This window comes from Calypte anna, chromosome 3 (genome assembly GCF_003957555.1).
Source record: "Calypte anna isolate BGI_N300 chromosome 3, bCalAnn1_v1.p, whole genome shotgun sequence".
NCBI lineage: Eukaryota > Metazoa > Chordata > Aves > Apodiformes > Trochilidae > Calypte > Calypte anna.
Window position 1 is genome coordinate 20609728 of NC_044246.1, and position 23861 is coordinate 20633588.

Sequence of the window (23861 nt, forward strand, 5' to 3'; positions counted from 1 at the left end):
GATGACCACTGGGAATTTCCATGTGCCATCTCAGCCTAGAGGGCCCCTAACCCAGCCTTTAACCATGACTGCTGGTACACTTAACACAACCTAAAGTTGTGTTTACACAAGCTAAAGTTCTGTTCAGCACTCTAAGGCTATTGAAAATATGCAGCTAATGCTGATGTGTTCAGGTTCATAACTTTGGATTCCAAGCCACATCATTATCCATCTTTTTTTCTTACTATTTTAAAGCAGGATACACTGTAAATAGTATTTACTACTTTACTTTTAAAAAGGGTATGAAACAACAGCTTAGCTAAAGCCCCACAAATTGTCTTGGGAGACTACAGCAAGAAGATAGGGACTGTAGTACTTGATTAGGCGTTCTACCTGCTCAAAGGAGAGAGACAGATCTCCTAAATCAAAAGGTGTTTAGCTTAAATGTTGCAATTCAGACTGAATACTGGGTAAGTCTACTATAGAAACCAGTAGTTATTTACCAGTAGTAATAAATAATACATTATTACATAATTATTATTACGTTATTAAATTATAATACATACTGTGTCCAGTTCTGGAGTCACCAGCGTAAGGACGACACAGAGCTCCTGGAACGTGTCCAGAGGAGAGCCACTAAAATGATCAGAGGGCTGGACCATCTTCCCTATGAAGACAGGATGAAAAAGTTGGGGTTGTTCAGCCTAGAGAAGAGGAAGCTCTAAGATGCCCTTATAGCAACCTTCCAGTATCTTAAGGGGGCCTACAAGAAAGCTGGGGTAGGGCTTTTTGCATGGGTGTGTATCAAGACGACAAAGGGAAATAGTCTCAAACTTGAAGAGGGGAGATTTAGCGTAAGAAATTCTTTATTTTGAGGGTGGTGAGACCCTGGAACAGGTTGCCCAAGGAAGCTGTGGCTGCCCCCTCCCTGGAAGTGTTCAGGGCCAGGTTGGATGGGGCTTTGAACAAACTTACCTAGATGATCTTTAAGGTCCCTTCCAACCCCAAAATATTCTATGATTCTATGAATGATCTACCAGGCCTTTATTTCCTCCTCATCCATCAAATGTGCAACTTGTGTTCCATTTTTTTTTTGTTTTTTTTTTTTTAAGGCTGCAATCACCCAAAAAAAGGAATAAAAGGGAACACACACAGGTATTGTTCTGAAGTTCAAATTGGTTTATGTGTGAATCAAAATCAACTCTTAGATTACACTGAAAATATAGGGGACCATCTGTAAAATCTTTCAATGGCATTTGGAGAATGTTTTCCTGTAAGACAAGTATGCAGATCTCACTCCAAATAATTTCTCCCTGAAACACTACAAGCATGATGCTATAATTCAAAACTCAGTGAAAGCAAAGGAGGAACTTGGAGTAGTTTGGTTCTCATTATTTTAGTGTAATCTCTACACTATAAAGCAAGTGCTTAGCTAGTGCTAAGAAGCTTAAGTTTGAAGGTTCAAATTATACTAAACTGATGTCATCTATTTTGTGACAGCTGGATCTGGGACAAGCCCTTTAATGGTGGCAAAGTAGTACCTCCAGCAATTCTGAGGATGCATAGAAACAAGTTTCCATTCCACCTTGGAACAGTGAGTAACACATACTGGAGTCTAAAGGAGATGGGGAGCCTGTCTGGAAAGCATAATCACATCCCACACTGCAAAATCTAAAAAGGGAACTATATTGGGTCAGGGAAACAATCATGAGTATGCAAAGTAAAAAGCAAGTAAAATCATTGTGCCAAATCTCCATGTCCACATATCCTTACCACCCCTACAGAACAGGGTGTAGCACTCCAATGAACAAGCCTCAATCACCAATGGCAGCATGAGCTCTGATACTCCCAGTGAAAACATAACTTAGATTTTTGTATGAAAAAAGTCCAGTTTTGTATATATTGAGCCCAACAAAACTGTTAGGGGTTAGTATCACATAGCCTATTCAAGACAAGAGATCCAGATATGGCTCAGCAAAATTGACTGGAAAATCTTTAGGAGGGAAAATGGAGTCAAAAGACATGTTCTCAAAAAAAATCCTTAGTTAGATGTTAAGTATGGTCAGCAACAGAATCACACTGCTTCCATCCACATACACACACCTGCACTCACACAAGAAACTATAAACTGATGCCAAATGCACTATGAAGAACCCAAAACTAACTGCAAGCTCTGTAAGGCTGTGCAAGGTCTGCCAAGGAAAAGCTCCTGCAAAAGGCAGAGGCAGATGTTGGAGGCAGCATTTACTTGGAGTGTTCCCTATTTTTGCAGCTATCAAACCCTTTCGTGTATGCAAGGACTTGGCTCAGGAAGAGTTCCTTTCAGCCTTCCCTGCTGCTTCCCTTCCACTCACTCCAACAAACTTGTCTTGTTTTGTACAGAAATGCTACTGAGCTTTCCTCTTCCCCTCACTCCAGACTTTTGTCAGTGTTCTCCCACACTGTTATCTAATCTTCTCAACTTCTTTCTCCTATGCAGGGAAATTCTCTGATAAGTAGGTAGACAGTTCTTTCATCTCCTTGTAATCCCAGTCTGACAGTGTCCCTTTTCTCATGGATCTAAGAAAGCACAGACAGGTATACAACAACTGACAGAATATTTTAAAGGAAAAAACCACATCTATTATAATGTGGCAAGACAAAGGAAAATGCATGACAAAAACTGCAAGACTTCTCAAAACAGATCTGATTGGCACTACCATATGAAGAGGCAAAAGCATAATAGTTAAATGCTTATAGAACATCAGTGATACTATAGGATGCTGCTGGAAAGATAATGAGGAGACTGCCAGCTGTAAAGGTATCACAGGGTTATGGTGCTTGCTGCTTATGAACCATAATCCTCAAAAATTAATGTAGTCAAAACTATGTGTTATTTTGAATGTAGGAGATACTGATCTCATGACAACAATCTATTTTTAGTTACCTCTGATGTGCTAAATGATTCATAAAACAAAATTATTTTCTGTGAGAAAGAGTTCTCTAGTAACCATATACTTGACATGAGTACTATTGAATTCAAGGGTGGGTTTGGGTTTTTTTTGTCTTTTTTTTTTTTCCTCCCCAGCTCCCTTTTTAAAAATTTGTTTTTTTGTCTTTTAAACAGTCAAATAGACCCTTAGAGTCCGGGCTCCAGAAAAAAAATATCTGGACAAAGTCACATCTGCCTGAGTCTGTTGAGAGTTCAGCAAGTTTTGAATGGCTTTATCTCACGACAGTACTTAGAAGAAGGGCTGAGAGGTAGCAGCTGCAAATGGGGTTTTATTAGGATCTAGAAAATCCAGCTTCACATCCCATCTTCCACAGTTTACCAGGTTGTGCCTGCTGAGAAAAGCAGTGGAGAAAGGGAAACAATATGCAGAAGAAAACAGCTGATGTTGAGGCCCTGACATACCACATTTAAGGGGGAGATTACTTCAGAGTAGTACTTGTCTGGTCCAGACACTTGTCTGAATGCCCAAGTGTAACTTGGAAGCTCACTTCATAAGTGAATTTCTGATTAAAACCTTCCCAGTTGAGCACATCTGGATGAAAGTTCTCTTTTTTCTCCTTACATTTCAGTTTCTCCTCTGTAACACACTGAAGAGCTGTTGTTTTCAACCTTTGTGAATCCACAGAACTGCAGACATTTCACTGGAGCTGCAGTGAATTCACTGCAATGCACAGAATCAGAGCTGCAGTTCTCAGAAGTTGCCAACTTTTGAAATGTGATAGTCACAAAAACTCATCACATGAAATGAGGCTTTCATCTATTCATGTTCCTTACACGCTGAAGTGAGACAGAAGGGTTAAAACATGAATAAACTGATGTACTTTTAAGCCCAAGCTCATGATTTTTGAACAGCTGTGCAGGCAGTCCTCAAAGTCCATCGATTATTAGGTTCTCCACATAACTGTTAAGAGTAGACACAGGGCAGTGTCACTGTTGGGAAAGGCTAAATTAAGCCAAACAAAGCCATATAGAATTTTCTGAAATATGGCTGACTGATAATAACTAAAATCAAGTTGGAGTGATGCACAAGTGGGCATTGGATGAAGAAAACAAAAGACTTAGGTATTCAAGTCAAGCCACCTGGCATAAATTGCCCCATGCATTTCCAAGACAATTGTATTTGATTTGTTAATACCAAAAAACAGTACCTGGGATCTTTCCTCAGCCCATCACAGTATCCTACTATAAACATACTTCATACTATACAAAAGTAGAGAGCATTTCCTCTAACACATGCGCAGAGGAAGGGGTTTTTAGCCTATAAATCTTCTTGCCTCATTCAGAGGCTTTTGTTACAACATTGCACTAAGGCTGTGGTTGCCTGGGGATTTGCATAAGGCTTACAAGAAAAAATGAAATACAATGACAGCACATGACCCTCCCAGTGTCTAAAACGTATCTGATAAAAATAAACTTTTGCTTTGGACTGGGGACTTTTTGCGAGAAGAACACTTATAGGCCAGGAAGGGAGAATGAAGAGGTGAACTAAGACTTTGGCAGCAGTGTGGAAACAGAAAATCTTGCAGATACATTTAACCACTTGATGTCCAGAAGTATGGCTCACATCTTAGGGAACTTACTTCCCTACCTGTGTCATGTTTAAAGAAAAATTTCAGGAAGAATAAGGCACTCACATCCTAATATTTCCCTTCTGGGTGCAAAGGAAAAAAATACATCACAGCAGAAAGCAAGCAGACAGAAACTTTAAGCTATAGCTGTCCCCATCGAAGTCAACAGCAGTAGGCAAAGTATCCAATCTTCCAGCACAGCATTCCAAAAGTGAGAAGTGTTGTAAGCAACAAAGGGAGGGTCTGGTGATTTCAAGACTGCTTTTGCAAAAGTAGAATAAAGGGGGCTTCTAGGTAATTACTGTTTTACTGACACCCAACATTGATGCCTCCATCAGATAAAAAATTTACCTTTGCTTCTGCAATTGTGAAATTAAGGGAGAAAAAAAAAACAACAAAGACAACTGTTGCAAGATGAACCTCTCTTAGGGCACGGCACTCCCAGGTCCAACCAGGTGTTCCAGCAGAAGTTCACAAATAGTGCTCTGAGTCTACTGCCCTCAGGGTTGATAAGCCTGGTTCGGTGCTACTGCTCCAGAATGAACAATATTCTCTCTGCTGACTTGCTCAGGACTGAGCTGAGCCTGTGACTCAGGCCTCACCTTTTATTGGCCTCCCCAGTCCTGCTCATGCGCAGTTGGGGCCCGCCTTAATCAGGCACAGGTGGGCTTAACACAAGCTCATGCCCACTGCCTGGTAATTAGTGGCACCTGGTTGCCTCATTGCCTCTTTTCACTACAGACAACAAATCTGAAAATATTTACTGTAGGTTCCTACAATGTTTTTCACATCTTTTTACTGGAAGATAAAAGAATACTTCATGGCTAATGGAATAAACCATTGCTTTCACAATTTCCTTTCTGCTTTTACAGAGGTAACACATAACTGCAGAGAGAGACTTTATCAAAACCATAACTTATTGCCCCAGCATTATTCAATCATTAGATTTTACAAGAATTACATAATCAAGTTTTCAGTTTGTTAATTTACCTTTTCAGACCTGCCCGAGAACCTGGAAAGAATATTTCATATGTGTAACAAGAGGTTAAGAGAGAAACTTCAGAACCTTTAAAATGACTCCTGTTCCCCTTCATACTACAGTCAGTGCAATGCAATGTCCTTATTGACAAAATTTCTAGTAACTACTGCTATCAAGTAGTTCACATGTCCAAGCCTTATGCCAAGACAAAGAAGTACCCATGGAACAGAAGTGAAATACGTAAATATTTCTTAATTCAGAGAAGATATCAGTGGATGCCTCTTTAATCCCACCTCCCTCAGAAAAAAGGAAATAATTTTCTCATGTGAAAGATGCATAATAAAAAAAATAAATTTACATTAATATTGTGATTGTATAGTTTTCAAATTAGAAACTATTTTTGTCAATTTTCAGTATCATTAATTCTATCAAAGAGAAATCTCTTACTCAACAGTAATAGTCTATTTCCAAGAATCGTGTGTGTTGTATCCAAATAAAGCACCAATAAAATAAAGTACAGATCTTAAAAGTAATGATCACCTTATTATGCACATAGACTTAATTTGTTTCTTTTAGCTGAGAACATGATTTGAGTGGAACACATTTACAGTGTCACAGTCTCTTGCATGAATCGTGTTGATGTGTGGTGATCATCTTCTAATTTGGGGTTTTGTATATATTACATAAACAAACACAGAGACACACAAATCAACTATTAAGCAAATCCAATCTAGTACTCTTAAAAATGAGTACTGTATAAACAAAACATAAGTGCACACAACAATTTCATGTTCTAAATCCACCCACACAGTTGTTCTCAGCAATACAAGAACAGAGCTGCATGGGCAGATTCACAGAACTTGAGTTTCAGACATCTGTGCTGAAATAACACTCAGCATTTAAAGGTTTTGTTCATTAAACAGCATAATAAGGTCTTGGCTTCTATTTTATCCTCAAAAAGAAAATAAATACACAAAAATTACAACAACAACAACAACAACAACAACAAAGAAGAGTAAGCTCAAGGTACTCTCCTTCTTTCATTCACTTCCAAGAAATCTACTGCTAATCCAGGAATGAGCCATGATAAACAAGCTCTCATGTATGAAATCAGTTACCTTAAAATACTTGAAAAAATTAAATAAACTACAGTGTAGCCTTTAGGACAGTCACTGCTTTGATCTATTGCCAATACCACACTGCAGATGAAGCTATAAAAGCCCTAAAAACCAGAAGTGCCAGTACTCATGAATTATTTGTCTTGGTGTCCACAAGTCAGAGCTCACTTAAAGTCCAGTGCAGGAAGCCCTTCCTTTTAGGATACTGGGTTTACATGAACTGCACATAGTTTTATGGTCTACAAAGATGCCTCATCTTTCTTTGAATCCTGCTAGGGTGAGTGGTCTTATTTTGCCCCAATGGCTTCCTATGGCAGTTAGTTTTACAGTCAGTTCTCTCATTAGGTCACAATGTCCCCTGTACTCAGCGCTGGTGAGGCCACACCTCAAGTACTGTGTCCAGTTCTGGGCCCCTCAGTTCAGGAAGGAGATAGAGGTGCTGGAGCAGGTCCAGAGAAGAGCAAGGAGACTGTGAAGGGATCCAGCACAAGTCCTGTGAGGAAGGGCTGAGGGAGCTGCGGGTGTTCAGCCTGGAGAAGAGGCGGCTCAGGGGAGACCTCATCACTCTCTACAACTCCCTGAAAGGAGGGTGTAGCCAGGTGGGGGTTGGTCTCTTTTCCCAGGCAACTCTCAGCAAGACAAGAGGACACGGTCTCAAGTTGTGCCAGGGGAAGTTTAGGTTGGATATTAGAAAGAATTTCTTTACGGAGAGGGTGATCAGGCATTGGAATGGGCTGCCCAGGGAAGTAGTGGATTCTCCGTCCCTGGAGATATTTAAAAAGAGACTGGATGTGGCACTCAGTGCCATGGTCTGGTAACTGCAATGGTAGTGGATCAAGGGTTGGACTTGATCTCTGAGGTCCCTTCCAACTCAGCTGATTCTATGATTCTATGAAAGTCTGATAAGCAAAACAGTCATGGAAAAAGTCTAAAAACCAAAGCAAAAGATGAACCAGAAGCCTACAGTAAAAACAAATTTCTTCCTTTAAAGAGAAGACTTCATACTATTCTGATTTTACTTTTCATAAAACATCTCCTCGCTTCTGTGTTACAAGAACAACAACAGAAGCTTCATTTGTAAATATAATTTTATTCATGCCATCCTCCCATGCACCTCTCTTGCACGGTAAACAATTCCCCATCTTCAATTTTCTCAGCTAAAACAACAGAGAAACAGCACCTAGGTTTTGTTTCAACAGCTTGCAGCAGCCCAGTTTCACAGCTTACTTTTAAACCTCATGTCTTACAATGATTAACTGCAAAAGGGAGATATATTTGAACATTTCTTACATCCCCCTTGGAGCTCCAGGACACAAACCTTTCCTTTCTGCAGCTTTCAGTCAATATTAAATGACTGTTCAAGAACTTGATTCAAAAGCACCAGTGAAGCAAAGCTATTTCTACAATAGCATTATCACTGTGCATGACCTAACACAAAACCTCTGCTCCTCTGGGACTGCAGTGTGTATTAATATTGGGGAAAAAATGTACAAGAGCAAGATGCCAAACAATTCTACTAAGCAAGCTTGCCAGACACACCTGTGTCTTCTGAGAAAGACTCAAATAGCTGGAAATGAGGAGCTACAGTGCATCTACAGACAGATACACTCAGGGAAGGTTCCAGAGTAATATGAGCCAGATCCTACAGATTTCAGTAGGTCTGGACTGTTCTCACACAAACCTAGAGCCATGATTCCACTCTAAGAGAACACATGTGTTCTCCATCTTCAGGGTCTTCCGCTCCATTACAGTCAGATTTATGATAAAATATAACTTTAGTTTTCTCAGAAGTAAGTAGAATCCTGATCAGCAAATTCTTTTCTACCATAAATTATGCAGCACGTTCCAGTTCATTAATGCTGTCTAGTCTTGAAAGCCACAGGGATTTCACAATTCCTTCTGTAACATTTACAAAATATTTCCATAAATTTCCTACTTATTGAGCAAATAACATCCTCTCCCTAAATGTTCCTATGGCAGAGTCAGAACATCAGCTCAGCATATCACTTACGGAGCATCCAGCTGGTTCTCTTGATGAGGGGACAGAAGTGACACTGTGGAAATGAAGTGTCACCAAGAAGAAAAGCTGCCTACAGGGCAACAGCCACAGATAAGAACTGGTGTAGCAAGGACCTATGCTTCTTCTTTATCAACCAGCTCTCATAAGTAAATGGACACAAAGGGCTTACAGAGGCTTTCCTCATTGCTGAGCAGCAGTTGTCCTTCACAGGACATGTCTCTTCGGAAGGGAATCAATCCAAGAAGACACAAGGCTCCATTTTGCTGCCATCAGACTCAGATCTTAGGTACTAACTGGAAGGTGTATCATACATATTTTTATATGGATATTTTACTTTCTCAAACATCTCCTACAAACTATCTTCCCCTAGCTTATAAGCAAAGCATATTTTAATAGCTTTCACTCAGTGCATGACCACAGACATTTTTATAGCAAGTGTATCTGCAACACTGCACGTGGGACTCCTAATAAGCAATACTTCCAGTGTTGCAGGTTGGTAATGATTAAACACTACCAACGAAGGATACTTTTTTTTAATAATTCCTCAGTATGTTTGATCCTAACCAACAGCAGGCAACGCACAGGGTGAACTGAAATCATTGATCTGCAGTGTCAGACTCGGGGTAAGAGCAGCATATTCTGGAGCATTAACAAGTCGCCAACAGCCAATGGCCTTTGGCCCGAGGAACGCACAGAAGCCAAGCGAACCCTCAGCACCCAGAGGTGCACTCAGCATCCCCGCCCTCGCCCTGCACCCCCAGCCTGGGCGCTGCTCTGCTTCTCAGGACGATGAAAGCCACCAGAGCAGCATCCGCGTATCACGCTGCCCCAGGTGACTCCATACAATGCAAACCTGAGTTTTATGACAACAACTACAGATTTCAGTTGTTTTTTTTTTAAAGACGCTGGAAGAGAAAGGAACCACTCAACAGAGACAGGGCCACCAAACTCCTAACGCCAGCCCCGCAGCCGCAGGTTCCCGCGCACGGAGCCGCCCTCAGGAGGGGCCAGAGGGAGGACAGGCCCCGCCCCGCCCTGCGGCGGACAGTGGTGCGCAGGCGCATGAGAGCGCGGACTGTTAGGGGTCCTCCTCCTTGCCTGACTGAAAGTTGCCTCCTGCCTCCCTTTGAGCGGAGCGGACATTCGAGGAGGAGAGGCGCTCCCAGTGCCTTACTAACGAATCATGTATTCCTCCGGGTTTTTATTACTTTTTTTTCTTTTCTCGTCCCGCTCCTTTGGCGGCTTCCCGCTCTCACCGCTTGTAGGCGAAGCCCTGTGTCCCGGCGGCCCTTGCACGTTGAGGCGACGCAAAGGAGCCGCCTGGGGTCCTAGCGCGGGAGGCGCCGCAGCCGGTGGGCCGTGAGTGAGAAGCGCGCGTTCCGGGGGCGCCCACGCAGCCGCCCACGCAGCCACCCACGCACCCACGCATCATGTACTACAAGTTCAACGGCGTCACGCAGAGGCTGTCCGGGGCCGCGGCCTCCGCCGCCTACAACCCCCAGGTAACGGGGCCGGGGCCGCGGCCGCCGCCCCGGGCGCCCTGGTGGCGGTGACCTTCGGCGTCCCCTTCCCGGTGCGCTGCCCCTCGCTCCCCGGGAGCGGCCGGAGGAGCCCACCCGGGGGACATGGGGGGTGGGCGGGACGTGGGGCGTTGAAGCTGCTGGGCCGGGCGAGTGCGTGCTCTGGAGCGGAGGGCGCTCGGTTGCTGCTCCGGTATCCGCCTCTCCCTCCGGCCCAGGCCTCCCCGTGAGGCGGTGGGGTTCCTTACACCGAGGAGGGAGTTCCGCGGGGCAAACCGGGCCCGTTGTGTGACCTTGGGCTGCTGAGGCGCTTCGTTCTGCGGTGCATTAACACACTTCCGTCGCTTAGGCCAGGCTCGGGAGCTACATTGGTGGCGGGGGGTGTTTAAAGTCGCAGCTGGCGCGTCTGAGCAGCACTGCGGCTGGATCCCCCTCTTGTCTGTGCATGCTGGAAAACTAACTGCTGGAAGCACTAAAACCCTTGTTAGAGATGCAATAAACCCACAAAAGCTTTTTAAAGTAAAATGAAAAGCCACTTTTCCTCCGCATTAATGCAGAATTATTTACCAAGTGTGTACAGTTTAAAGGTTGCATTGAGAAGGCTTATACAGTGATATCTTATAGCTTAAACTCTGAGTGGAGGGGAGCTGAGGAAGGAGGAATTTTTTTGTACCAGCCATTCCAAGACATTAAAGAGTAACAGAGAGTTGGGAAAAAAAAATCACAGAACTTGTTTGCTTTTATATACATCAATGTAGATTCCTAAGTACTCTTAGATTTGTACTGTGGTTGTCACAGGACATCTGCAGCATGGTTGCTATATTGTGCCCAAGTTCCTGAATTTAAAACTTCAAAATTTTAAATTAAAAAATTTTAAAAACTTGAAGTTCTTACAGTTAGCAATAAAAGACCCAGTGAAACAAAAAACAATGCGTAGGCTAAAAGTTGGAAGAACAACATTTAGAGAGTCAAGTGTCTGAAGAAGTGCCTTCAAAGAGCAAACATATCTGCTGATAGGGCTTGAGGCTTTAAGAAAAAAAGAAAAAAATGGATGTGTACATACAGAAATGGAATTGAAGTTATGTGTACTGTTGTGACACAAAAAATTACAGTTTCATTTTTTCTCAACCTAATTATCTTAGCAGTGCACTTTACAGTTCTGCTTTGCTGGGTATTCTTGGCTGTCAAGTTTTAGTTGCACAGCAACTAAATTCTGAAAGTGAGAGTATTGTAATAAGTTCTTGTAAGATCTCATTTTTTCAAGGAGTCCAGGCCAACTCCAGAGCTTTTAATTTTGAAACTTTGTTTAGGTGAGCTAATGTAATTTAGAGGGTTAGCATAGTGGTGAATGGGTCATACTCTGCTGGGATGCTTGTAACAGGGGAAATACTGCAGTTACTGTGGGACATTATCATGCACTTGGAGCCAAAAATAAGAGTTCACTCTCCTAAAGTTTACAGAGGGCAAGGCAGTGGCTCTGTAATGTAGGCACCTATCTAGAGAAATGAGCTGCCAGAAACACTATGAATTTCCACGTGGAAAAATGGGAAGGTTGTGCACGTGGGAAGGAAGAGCCTGTGGCAGGGATACAAGCTGGGGACTGACAGGCTGGTGGGAGGAGTTGTGTGGTAGAGACCTCAGAAGTACTGGCAGACAGCAGGCTTGGTGTGAGCCAGCAGCATGCTGAGCCAGTGGATTAAGAGAAGGGACAGTCTTCCTCTACTAAGCACTCATCGGATCACATCTAAGTATGGCATCCAGTTTGGGGCACCCCAGTATGGAAATGTTCTTGATCAGCTGGAGCAAGGTCAGCAGAGGTCATCAGGATGATCAGAGAGGCTGGAACACTTCCCCTGTGAGGAGAGGATGAGGACATGGGGCTTGTTCTACTTGGAGAAGAGAAGGTGTGAGGGAAAGAGGTGCAGGTGCAGACCTAAGAGTGGCACCTGTAGGTTGGTTGCAGAGATCATGGGGTCAGGCTCTGCACAGTGGTGCTTGGTGGGAGAGCAAAAAGACAACAGGTATAAGCTGCAGCAGGAAAGGTTAAAATTGCACTGCTGGGAAAGGTCAGGCAGTGGAGGAGGTGCCCCAGCGGTCCTGCAGTCTCTGATCCTTGGAGTTTTGAGGCCCCATGACAAAAGCTATGGCAAACTGGTACAGCCTCACAACAGCCCATAAAGGAGATTTTGGACTAAAGCATGGCAGAGGGCCCTTCACTCCTGAGCTGCCCTCTAATCTTAAGTAAACATTGAAGTTCCAGTGACTTCCCAATACAGCAGTTTCTGTCGGAGTGCAGGGCATAGGGAAGAGAGCAGAATAAATAGTATGTTGTAGTCTAACAGTAAGGCTGTTTGTTAAGTACATGTCCAAAGGACACCTGTGATAGAAAATACTCCTGCTACTGTTGCAGTCTTTGAGGCACTTCTTACCTCTTCTACACAAAGTTATATTCCAAGATTAACCCTTTCATTGGCACTTCATTTGTGTAGAGGAAAGCAAAGGCTAAAGTTACCATTGGGTGGTGGTAACTTCAAGCCCTAGCAGTGAAGAACCTTCTTTCTGGAAAATTACAGCTTATAACACAGTGTATTAGACTCTAGGTCATTGTGACTATTTTTCTGCAAATAATTAATCATTTTTTAGGCTCCTGAGAGAAAAGCCCCAACAAAGAAATACAGAAAGCTCTGATAACCACCTGGAGTAAAGTTGTCCTAAAGGCAACACTCTTGGTTTGTGGAACATTGCTTACCTTTCTGTTCAGCAGGTCCCATCACATTATAACAATCATCCTATTTTAAGTACGTCTTTATCTTACAGGGATTAAAAAGGCAGAAGCAAGATAGGAGGGGAATGTTATCCCACATTCTGTTCTGTTAATGAATATTAGGTACGTATGAATATCATTGCACTAGATACAGAAAGACATGAATTCTGAATTATTGACATCTAGATTAAATACATAAAAATTGATTCATAAAGGGCTTAAGCAAAACTAGTTTCATACCTAGGTAAGGAAAAAAAAAGTCTAGAGCTCACTGCTCTGCAAGGCAGGAAAGAGAACATCCAAGGAATAAGAAATGCTTTTCTCCTAAAGCATTGTAGTGATTTCTTTTTAGGTCATCATAGAGCACTGTATTTCATGTCAGTGTCATCACTGAAATGTTAAAAACCTAATTTTTGAGATAATGTATTTGAGAAGATGACATTGAATCCAAGCAGGAGAATTTTGCATAAATCTTATGAATATTGCCTCACTTTGAAAATATGGTTTTTTTTTTATATTGATGAAAGAAAGTGTCTTTTATTTGGCCCACCACTCAAGTGGCTTAGTGCTCAACTGTGGCGTGCAAACATTCTATGCAATAGAATAGCTACATTTTAAAAATTTACCCTCAGTTTCTTTTATATTATTCATAGCCAGCTTTTTGGTAGAATTGCTTTTTTATTCTAACTCTACTCCCAGATGACAAAGACACATCAGTGTCTGTTTGCAATAAATAGAAATTAAAATATGAAAGGAGTCACATGAATAACTGCATGTTTTAAGTCCAACTAAATTTTTTTTCCTATTGATTTCTTTGCTGTATTTAATAAAAAAATAAAAACCAACTCAGCTTGTAGATTGGTTTGCTTTTTATGTTCCTGCTTATCTTGATGTTTCTGGAAAAATGAAGACATGCTGTGATTCAAATTCTGCTTGGTCAAATATGCAATATAATGATGCACTCTATTCTGTACTGTTATGTTCTGCTATTTCCCAATGGAGTATTGTTCTGATGCAGGTTTAAGCTTTTCACAGGCTTGCAAAATATGAGTCAAAATGTAATTCAAAATTCTTTTGTTGACAGTAACAAAAATATTTCAGTTTGAAATCTGTATTGTTCTTTCCATCTCAGTCTTAAAAGACCTAATCTTGCATTTAACAAAGTTTTGTGAAGTTGTATGAATACAGAGGGACTGTGTGAATAAATGGGAACTTTCTTAGCTAGTGTAGGTGAGGATTCAGCTCAGTTAAAAAACTGCCATTCATATTTAGGAGGATAATGACCACCATAGCCATTACAAATACAATAAAAACTATTAATTCAATGACTTGGCTTATGTTCAAAGTACAAACAGTGGGATCAGTTTCAAATGCCATCGTGTGAAAATGACTATATGAACATTTCCCTAGTTAATCAAGGCTGACCATGATCCCAGTGGAAATCGTCGTAACATATTTGCACTTTGTGTAGCTAATTAAAAACCCCACAAACCTTATTTATTTCAGCTGTTACAAACTTCTTGGGGTTCTTAGAGAAACTGTAACAGTTAACTGTTAATGCTGTAGATCAATCACTAAATTGATTGTCATCACACTACAAAGCCTCAAGTGATACTGCCTAAAAGCATCCTTGTGTTAGTGGTAGCAAATTACTCCTGTATGAGGTTAAGTGTATGTTCTGCCATGAAGGACTTGCTGTTTAGGTTACAAGTGTTTAGGTTCAGCAAGTTTGCAAAAGTTACTTCAATGCATGTTCTGAAATAACTCTCATATTCACTTTCTTTCCTGTTTCCCCTTTTCATTTTGGTCCTTATCTTGATTTTCTCTACTTTCTCAGTCTCAGCTCTGTTTGAGCAATTTCATTAACATTTAAAAACTTATGTCTGGTCATGTCTCTGTTAAATTGTGCTCCAAATCCTTAACTATTTTGTGCTGTCAGGAAAATGTAAATCTAGCTTGGGAATTCATGACAGCAAGGCATAAGCTTGTTTTAGCTTGGAGCACATTCGCCAACCAACAGATAAATTGGGTCCTAAAACCTTCAGGCCTGACAGGAAAAGGAACACACTTTACAGAGGGGTAAGCAGAGAATAAGCAGAGATACCCTTTAATGAAGGTTATTTCTCTTGAAGATGCCTATTGTGGCAAGAGAATTCAATATGGAAAACACATCTGGTGTATGGCAGACGTAAGAGTAAGAGTGACAGTCTGCCTTCTGCTCCAAGTATTGTATTTTGGATTTGAGAACTGCCTGAACATCAAGTGGTCCTTTGAACAGAAACTAGAATTTCAGTGCAGCCTTAAATTCACCCATGGAGAGCAATTGCTGCTTCTGTTTGTAATGAAGATCTGTTGCATTGACCTTCTTGTGCATTGCTTTTCATTTCCGTGGCAAGTTAGGGAAAAAAAAAAAAAAAGAAATACAGCTATTTCAGGAGCCACAAAAGCACTGCTTTTTTTCTCACCTCCCTTCTTCAGACTATACATCCAAACTATTCAAGGTCTAGTAGTTTATGGCTACTGCTTGCACCATTCAGGAGGAAGATTTCATTAAATTCTCTTTACTCTGTTTGACCCAAGCATCAGGGTTTTGCTGTTTTGGGCAGAGCTTTAGATAATATAACTATGTGCAAAAAACAAGCAGTAATTTAGAACAAGTACCAGTACAGAAGAAACTTTTAGCCATAATTTATGTCATGAAGAAATCAGAAGGGAGGCTTCTGTTCTTGCTAACCTCTGACCCAAAGCTGTAGCTGAGAAATGAGTGAGTGGGCCAACAATATGTCTAGCTCATTGTCACAGATCTTCATACCAGAAAAATATTCCTAATGTATCCTTGTAATGACTGGCATTGTGCCTGCCTAACGTGACAGTTGGTACATTGTAAGCATTTATATACTTTGATATTTTAATCTTTATTTATGCAGGGACTCAAACCAATAGTTTCCACTGAATCCCCAGCTCTGATTTTTGGGACAACAACTAAACTTGCTTCAGATTTACCAGCAGATGATTCTTTCTTGGGTAAAAACAAGGTGCCAGACCTACAGAAAGTTTTTCAGGTAACAACAACTTTGAGAGTAACTTTAAGAAAATTAGAGAGTGGGACCTATCCACATTTTAATGTGGCTAACTACTGTTGTCATTCTACAGTATCAAAATACTGTGAAGTCTAGTTAAGAGAGCATCATATGCACTGTAACCGGTATACTTGTATTGTACTACAAGGTATATATGCCTTGAGTAGGAGATAAATACAGAAAGTGTCTAGTCACATTGCCTATCTTTTTGCTGCCTTCAGAAGATGCTTATTGTATTATTTGCCTATTGGAAACACTTTCTGCCTGGGAATCAAAAGCATATGCCTTAAAGCAGATCACTACTGTTTTGTAATATAATTGAATATTACTGAAGCTGTTTATAATGCAGTATAGGAAGAGCACAGTAAAGTTTATTACCTTAGCAATTTCTAAGCATAGTGAGACTTTTCATAAAACAAATCAGTGGAGTATTCTTATTAAACATAAGAATGTACTTTTTATAACATACCCTTTTCTGTCTTACACACCACTTGCATTTGGAATGTGTCAGTCTGACGTGGTGAATAACCTTTTAAATGTATCTTTCACATTCTTTTGTTAGTGACACTTTTCTCATCTAGGTCCTCTTTAGAAATACTTCAAGACATACTCTTTCTGCCTGCATTTAACAGCTTTAGCTACTAAAATTAACTTGCCTTTGCACTTGTCTTGCTAAATGAAAACCACATAATACACTTAGTCAAGATAGACTGCTTGTCAGGAGGTTTCCCTCATGGGAGGCTCTTAATTTACCCAAGGAATCTTATTCCTCGTGGTGTTTGTATGGGTGCTCATTTTTTTGTTTGTTTTCTTTTTAAACTCTTCCCACAGAGAGCAGATGGATTGCCAGTGCACCTGAAACGAGGAGTTCCAGATAAGCTGCTTTATCGGACCACGATGGCTCTAACAATAGGCGGGACGATCTACTGCCTGGTAGCCCTCTACATGGCCTCACAGCCCAGAAACCAAAAGTAAATGGGCCACAACTTGTGGGACTTGTGACATTTCTCTGAAGGACCTCCTGCATGTATCTCTTTGCACTTGCTTTAATGATATAATCATGCAGGGTTCACTATTCAGATCAACTTTCTTGAAGAAAATGTTTATAAATTGGTTGCCTTATGTGTTCTAGAAATCAATATAAACAGACTTAAAGACATCATCTTACCATATGGTTTTATCTTTGCATTTTTTGTCTTACAGAAGTGTATGAACAGTTGAAAGTTAAGTTTTTCCTACTTTCCCTCCCCCAGTTAAACAATGCCAGAAGTAGGACAGGACAAATACTTGGGGTCTATGCTCTATGGTCCTTAGTGAAGGATCCTGCTTGTTTCCAAAACAAATAATTTAATTATTATTCTGGGAACCTGTTTCTTACATACACAGCCCATCTTACATAATCAAGTCACAGTGGAACCATTCCAGATGCTGTTATATTTAAATATTTGTACCACTGGTGGTAGGACAAAGGGCTTTTCTCCTTTAAGCATTCAAAGTGGATTTATTCCATAATGTTAGCATCACTGCATACAGCAGGATGCACCAGTATCGTGGCATCAGTTATACCAATTTTGGACTCTGTTTGTCAAACTATTCTTGTCCAATAAAGATAACTTACATGCATAACAGAACAGGAAAGTCTTGAAAGTGTCAGACCACTTCAGCTGGATTGGTGTGAAATAAACATCCTGGTACCCTTTTGTTGAAATTCAACTTGTAGCTCTCAAGTCAGACAACTGATTCAACTACCTTACTGTAATCTTTTTGAGATAGTAATCCTCTGAAAACCCTCTCTTGGAACTGATAGGGTGTGAATAGGTTTTGGTCAAACAGGTTGGTGTCATAGCTCAGCTGTGTAATATTTTCAGTGCAGGTGCATATCTATATGTGTACACATATGCACACATTTCCTTTGCCATGTGAGTGGAAGAGAAGGAAGCCAATAAAAGCCTTCAATTAGTTGTCTTTCCCATGAAACACAGCCTTTAACTGCAGGTTTCACACAAGTCTTCACAGAAAGCATCCTCTAATTCAGTAGATCCTCTGTCTATGAATAGCAGGTATCACTCTGATCACACAGGTTTTGAATAAGCGTGAATTCACTGGCCTCTCTAAAACCCATTTGTCTCAGAACTGTGGATAAATCACTTTTCATGTAAATAAGGGAAGCAGTTAATAAAGGACCCTAAAATTCCCATTGCTTCAATGTTTTACTAAAAACATACTGGTTTTTTTTTCCCAGTCAAATTACCTCAAAGTCTTGTTACTGTTCTATAGGAAAGAAAATAGCTGCTTGTACTGTCATACCAGGTTTCAGCCTGTGTTGGTATTTCAGGATGGGAGAGATTAAGTCACTGAAAAATTTGTGAGAACAGCAAAACTCAAAGAATACCAGAGAAAACTAAGTTCTTCAGGAACTGACAGCTCTATTGCCTCTACAAATAAAATGTTGTAGCCCCAGTAACCCATACTAACATAGTAAGCAGTTTATTCCTACGTAAAAAACTAAAAATAAATTAAAAAAAAAATAAAGGAGAAAGCAGGATGGTAGGTTTTTGTCCATTTTCCCTGCATATCATATATTAAGCACTTCATACAAGAATTTTCTCATAAAGGATACTTTGCATGCAACTTTGACAGGTAGATATTCACAAGGATGAGTTTTGCTCAGAGAATTCCTATGCTTTTAGCTTTTTTTTTTTTTTTAAAAAGAAAACCAACTATTCTTAGAGCTCACATAAAGGATAACTTTCTGCTTGTTGGTAAGGCAGATAAAGGTGGATAAAGTAACTTAACTGTTACACATAGCTCATTAACCATTGGAAATACTTTTCCACCTACTTGTGGAAAGAACAGCAGAGACTTATCACTGGTCCAGCTTTCTTGAAGGGAACTCGGTTTGGGAGATTGGGTTCATGTATTACTAGAGGTATCAGGATTGTCTTCCTATTGCCCTGGATCTAGCTTTTTCCATTGCTTTGTCAGCAGCTGAAAACACATGTACTAGAGGGAAAAGACCATTAATTTTTTCACATAGCCAGATTCAAGATAATACATTGTTTTCTTTGGTTTTGCAGTGTTCGGATTTTGAAAAGCTATTTTTAGTTTGCCTGTGTCAAAAAAGCTGACCGAGTGGAAGCAGGATGAAAATGCTCTTCAGCTTGTCAGATCCACATCCCTGGTTCAGTTGGAGGTTAAGGAACAGACACTGCAGCCATTAAGCAGGACTTTGGTCATGAGAAAAAGGAGACTGCAATTCTGTATTCCCACAGTGAAGTGCTCTGGAGAGCAGGGAAGCTTACAAGCAGAAGATTAGGCTGTGGCAGCAAAACCTTGCCCCTGTCCTCATTTAGTTTTGAGATCATCATAAATTAAAATATGATAAATCTTTTTTCTTTCTAGAAGAAAAAGCTCTTAAATATGCATTTTAAATATGTCTGAACACATATTTTGATGAGAAGGAATAAGTGTTTTGAATTACTGATTTGATTGAGAGACCGTATCTTATTCTTAAATCCTCAAGAACACCCTTACCTATAAAAGGAATAGCCTGTCCCTGGATCTGATGTTAAATAAGATCTTAGTAAGGAAAAGCAAGAGCAAATTGCAGCATCAAGAAGGGTACTTCAATATGTTGAGTTACCATTCCCAGAAGCAAGAATCTGACTTGGGTACTGCAACTTCAGAATGTGTGTTATGTTCTGTGTTCTTTTGTTTTTTTGAAAGATCTTCTCAGTTTTGGCTTTGAAATTATGCAACCTACCAGCACCAAGAACTGAGAAAACAAGATGAGTTTTTAAAGTGTCAGCTTTATTCTCTAGAGTCTTGGCTTGAATGCACAGTAGACAATATGTTCTAATAAGATCTCCTACCCCAACGTGCTGGGTTTGGAAGAGAAAGCAGCTGAGATTTACAATACTTAGGAACAAAATTATCTCATGGATAATAATCTGTGCCTCATGGCATAATCCTAATGTTGAGAAACAGTGATTTTCCTTCCTAAATGATCTCTCTGGCAAACTGATTTCAATAGTTCCATCTTTGTGTAACAGTTTTTAAATAAGATCTGCTTCCTTACTTTTTATGTGGGTGTAGCAGAATAAATGCACTGAGAGGACTTTGATAGTATTCATGTATGCCTTTCAGCTGCTTTTATTTTTGGAAGAGTCTTAAAGAGAGGAATCCTTCACAGTATTTCAGTATGACCATATCATCTCAACAGACTTTTACCCTAACATTTTATATTGTGAATAGACTGATTATTTTAATAATATTTTAATAATTTTAATTATTTTAATTAATTGATTGATCTTGCCTTGAAGTAAAACTTGTGAAATTAAAAGGCACTGTGAGGAATAAAAGCAAGAGAAACTAGGAAAGGGGGAATCTAATCTTACAGACATAAAAAAGCTGAAGAGAGTGTTTTAAGAGCTGTTTCCTCGCTTCAGGTCATCACTTCCTCACTCCCAGATGTTTGATTCCTAAAGACCATGAACATTTTCCTAGTTTACTTCATTCTTTCCACAGCATTTTTAAAACACCTTGTGCCACTAAGGGAATGGAAGTGTTTCTAAGTGCAAGAGAACTGAAATGTTCATATCAGAAAGTATACATTTGTCATATATTTTTATTTTACAAGCTGGAACAAGCCGTGGAAGTCTCGTTGGTGAAATACAAGGTCCTGCCCACCTAGCAGTTCACATCTGCTCCAGGTGCACAGGTAAACAAACCCCTTACTACAGCAAATGTAGGGAAATGGAAGGACTGCTTCCAAGCACCTGACTGTATTCCAAAGAAATAGAGAAATAGTGCTTCCATGCAACATGGTTATATCTACAATCCTGTTACCTCAAGTGTATATGGCACCCATTCTCATATCCTTTTTGCAGTTCAGTCACACACATCAATCTTAGTTGCTTATGGTACGATGCTACCTCAAACATCTTAGATTCCCTTTCTGATTTCATCACAGGGCTCTTCATTTTGAGCACACAAAGTTAGAAATTTAGGCGTTAATGTGCCTGTTACTGTAATGTGAGGCACTGAGCTGACACAGCTAACAGCAACCATAGCAGAGTTCAGTGCAACGTGGTGCTGTAAACCAGATGTTCTTCCAACCACACAAAGCCGTTCTTAGCATTTTTTATAGTTCCTCTTGCTATGTGCAAGGAAAACGCTCTGTCTATTCTTGAGTTCCTTACCTACTTGCAGTGAAGATTGAGCATTGTCTAATCCAAATGCAAATTGCATCTTCCTCAAATTAAAACCAGAACAGCACTTGTTTGGAAAGAGACAAGGAGAGCACATCTGCAGGAGTGGAGTGGAAGGGTCGCAAGTGTCAATTCCACCCACTTGATCCTGACCTGTGGCCAAGTGAGCAAGACTAATGAAATGCAGGTTTTCTGGTGTAAAGAGCAAGTGCTGCTTGCAAAATCTTGTGTTTGCATAAACATGAGGAAAATGTATTAGTCTTGTAATTGGAACTGATTAAGCAAGTCTGCTCATATGCATAACAAAAACCATACTTCAACATACACTGTTAGCAGCATGACCCTGCAAAACAAAGAAGACTTCAGGATTTCATAAAAACAACAGCAGGAAAATGCTATATTGCAACAAAGCGAGCTGGAGTCTACACAGGTTCACCAAGATGAGAAACCAAACAGCTTAAAGCACTGTTCCCTTCTTATGCTCCCTTTTCAGAAGAGCATACTTTAAAACCAGACTGAAAGGGTGATTTCTGGCAATCTCAGGTTTGCTGGGTTCCCAGAAGATCACCCAGAGGCCTTTCTAAAGCTCTGTAACAGCTTTTTGCAGACGTTGAAGAATGGTTGCTAGGCATAGGTATGAACTTCTGTTTAAACAGGTTCCCAGCTACATAAAGCGTGACAGATAATGTCTACCAGGTCTGCCTGCAGAGAAGCTGTGTATTTGAACCCTCTGTACTAAAACATGTAGAAAATTAAATCATAAAACAATATCCCAATGTGAGAGTATTAAAATTAATAATTCAGAGAGGCATATGCCCTTTTAAAAATTCTCATCTGTGTGTGACATGTCTTTACTTTCACTAACCAAAGGTTGCAAGAAAACTTGTGTAATACGGATTTTCTGGATTAAAGGCTCAAACCCCATGTTCTTTCATTAAACTGAACAGGATAAGTGGAACTAAGTAAAAATAGAAAAATCTGTTGATAGCAGTATTAATCACAGTCATTCCTTCTCCCTGGTTTGCAGCCCCTTCTTTACAGGAGTGGGTGTCTGTGCCTGTGGTTTTTTTGCCAGCAACATGCACCTATTCATGGTCTGATTTTTCTTGCTTCTAGAACATGGGAGGTGGGGTGGCCATAGAGTAACTGATTTCTTTCCATGACACCAATCCCTTTCTTTGTGGATGCAACAAAACTGCAAGATTCTGCAGTTTTCTCCAAAATTATAGCACTCCACATGCCTGACAGGTGTAAGGAAGGCAAGATCTTCATGAATACTCCAGCTGGCCAACAGACAGGCCCAGCTGCCATGGCTGGCACTTAGGTACAAGTGGTGAGAGTAATGGGGAAATGACACACAAGGTCTCTTGAGCCAAAGCCATCAGGACTACTACCTTAAAGATAACCAGGACCATCTAACTCCAGCAGATACACCAGGAACACCACTTTTGACCATGTGTCAGATGTTTTTTCCATCCATATATATATAAGTGTGTGTCTGTGTGTGTGCACTATTTAAGGTGGAAGTTTTAGGTTCCATATTTTCAAAATTTGCTCTCTACAATTACCTGAAAGGAGGGTGTAGCCAGGTGGGGGTTGGTCTCTTTTGCCAGACGACTTTCAACAAGACAAGAGGGCACGGTCTTAAGTTGTGCCAGGGGAAGTTTAGGTTGGATATTAGAAAGAATTTCTTTATGGAGAGAGTGATCAGGCATTGGAATGGGCTGCCCAGGGAAGTAGTGGATTCTCTATCCCTGGAGATATTTAAAAAGAGACTGGATGTGGCACTCAGTGCCATGGTCTGGTAACTGCAGCAGTAGTGGATCAAGGGTTGGACTTGATGATCTCTGAGGTCCCTTCCAACCCAGCCAATTCTATGATTCAGCATCTTTCAACAGTCTGTTTTGTGAATACTTATCTGTGCCCTTTATTTTTACAAACTGTAAACTGAAATGATAATCTGATACACATCAGGATCACTGATCTGTGTTTATCTTTTTTATCTCTGTAAATTTTAGGTGGCTGCATAAAAGTCTACAAATGTGAGATCAAGCCCAGACTACTCATTTACATTGTTTTCATTAGGTATTTCTACAAAGCATTCACTGGACAGAGCTATATAATATCTGCCCTATGAACAGGTCTGCTCCTCCTAATAACTGAGCCTGAAAGTTGCTGAACCCATTGTATGAATGAATGATTATGTGCTTTATTTTTTCAGGACTAACATACAGATATGCATACATGGAGCTCACAGGTTTCATTCTCTATTTTGGTTGCACTTTAGAAAAACATAGATATTTCCAGAAGAGGAAAGAAAATAACCAAACCGAATCTAGTATCAAGTATAACAAACCCATTTTGCCTGGTTTGCACCACTCATTTGAAGAAATTAAACTATGCAAGACCCCCTAAAACCCATCTTCACAAGACAAAAAAAAGGTTTTTAAAATGTATTTTTACCTAACCTGTTAAAATCCACTCCAGACAACTTACAGTTCAACTGTTACTGTACCATTTACCTTTGGATTTTAACATACATTATGCAAAAACCTACTATGACCTTTTTTTTGTTTGTTTTTTGTTTTTCATTAAATAATTGTCTCATTTTATATCCTGAAGAGGTGTATG

General features: G+C 40.3%; 1 protein-coding gene across 4 annotated transcripts; it reads left to right on the forward strand.

The window, feature by feature from the left end:
• The first annotated feature begins 9727 nt into the window (after positions 1-9727).
• LOC103530933 (cytochrome c oxidase subunit 7A-related protein, mitochondrial) lies at positions 9728-18214 on the forward strand. Of its 4 annotated transcripts, XR_003987328.1 has the most exons (4): positions 9736-10158; positions 12994-13063; positions 15868-16002; positions 16852-18214. XR_003987328.1 is itself a non-coding variant. In XM_030446967.1 (3 exons), the coding sequence occupies exons 1-3, from the start codon at positions 10087-10089 to the stop codon at positions 16993-16995; spliced, it is 351 nt and encodes a 116-aa protein (XP_030302827.1). In that variant the 5' UTR covers positions 9728-10086; the 3' UTR covers positions 16996-18214. The 4 variants fall into 4 exon arrangements, 2 of the variants coding, with proteins under 2 accessions (XP_030302827.1, XP_030302828.1); XR_003987329.1 differs by lacking the exon at positions 15868-16002 and having other exon boundaries at positions 9728-10158; positions 16852-16936; XM_030446967.1 differs by lacking the exon at positions 12994-13063 and having other exon boundaries at positions 9728-10158.
• The last annotated feature ends 5647 nt before the right edge of the window (positions 18215-23861 follow it).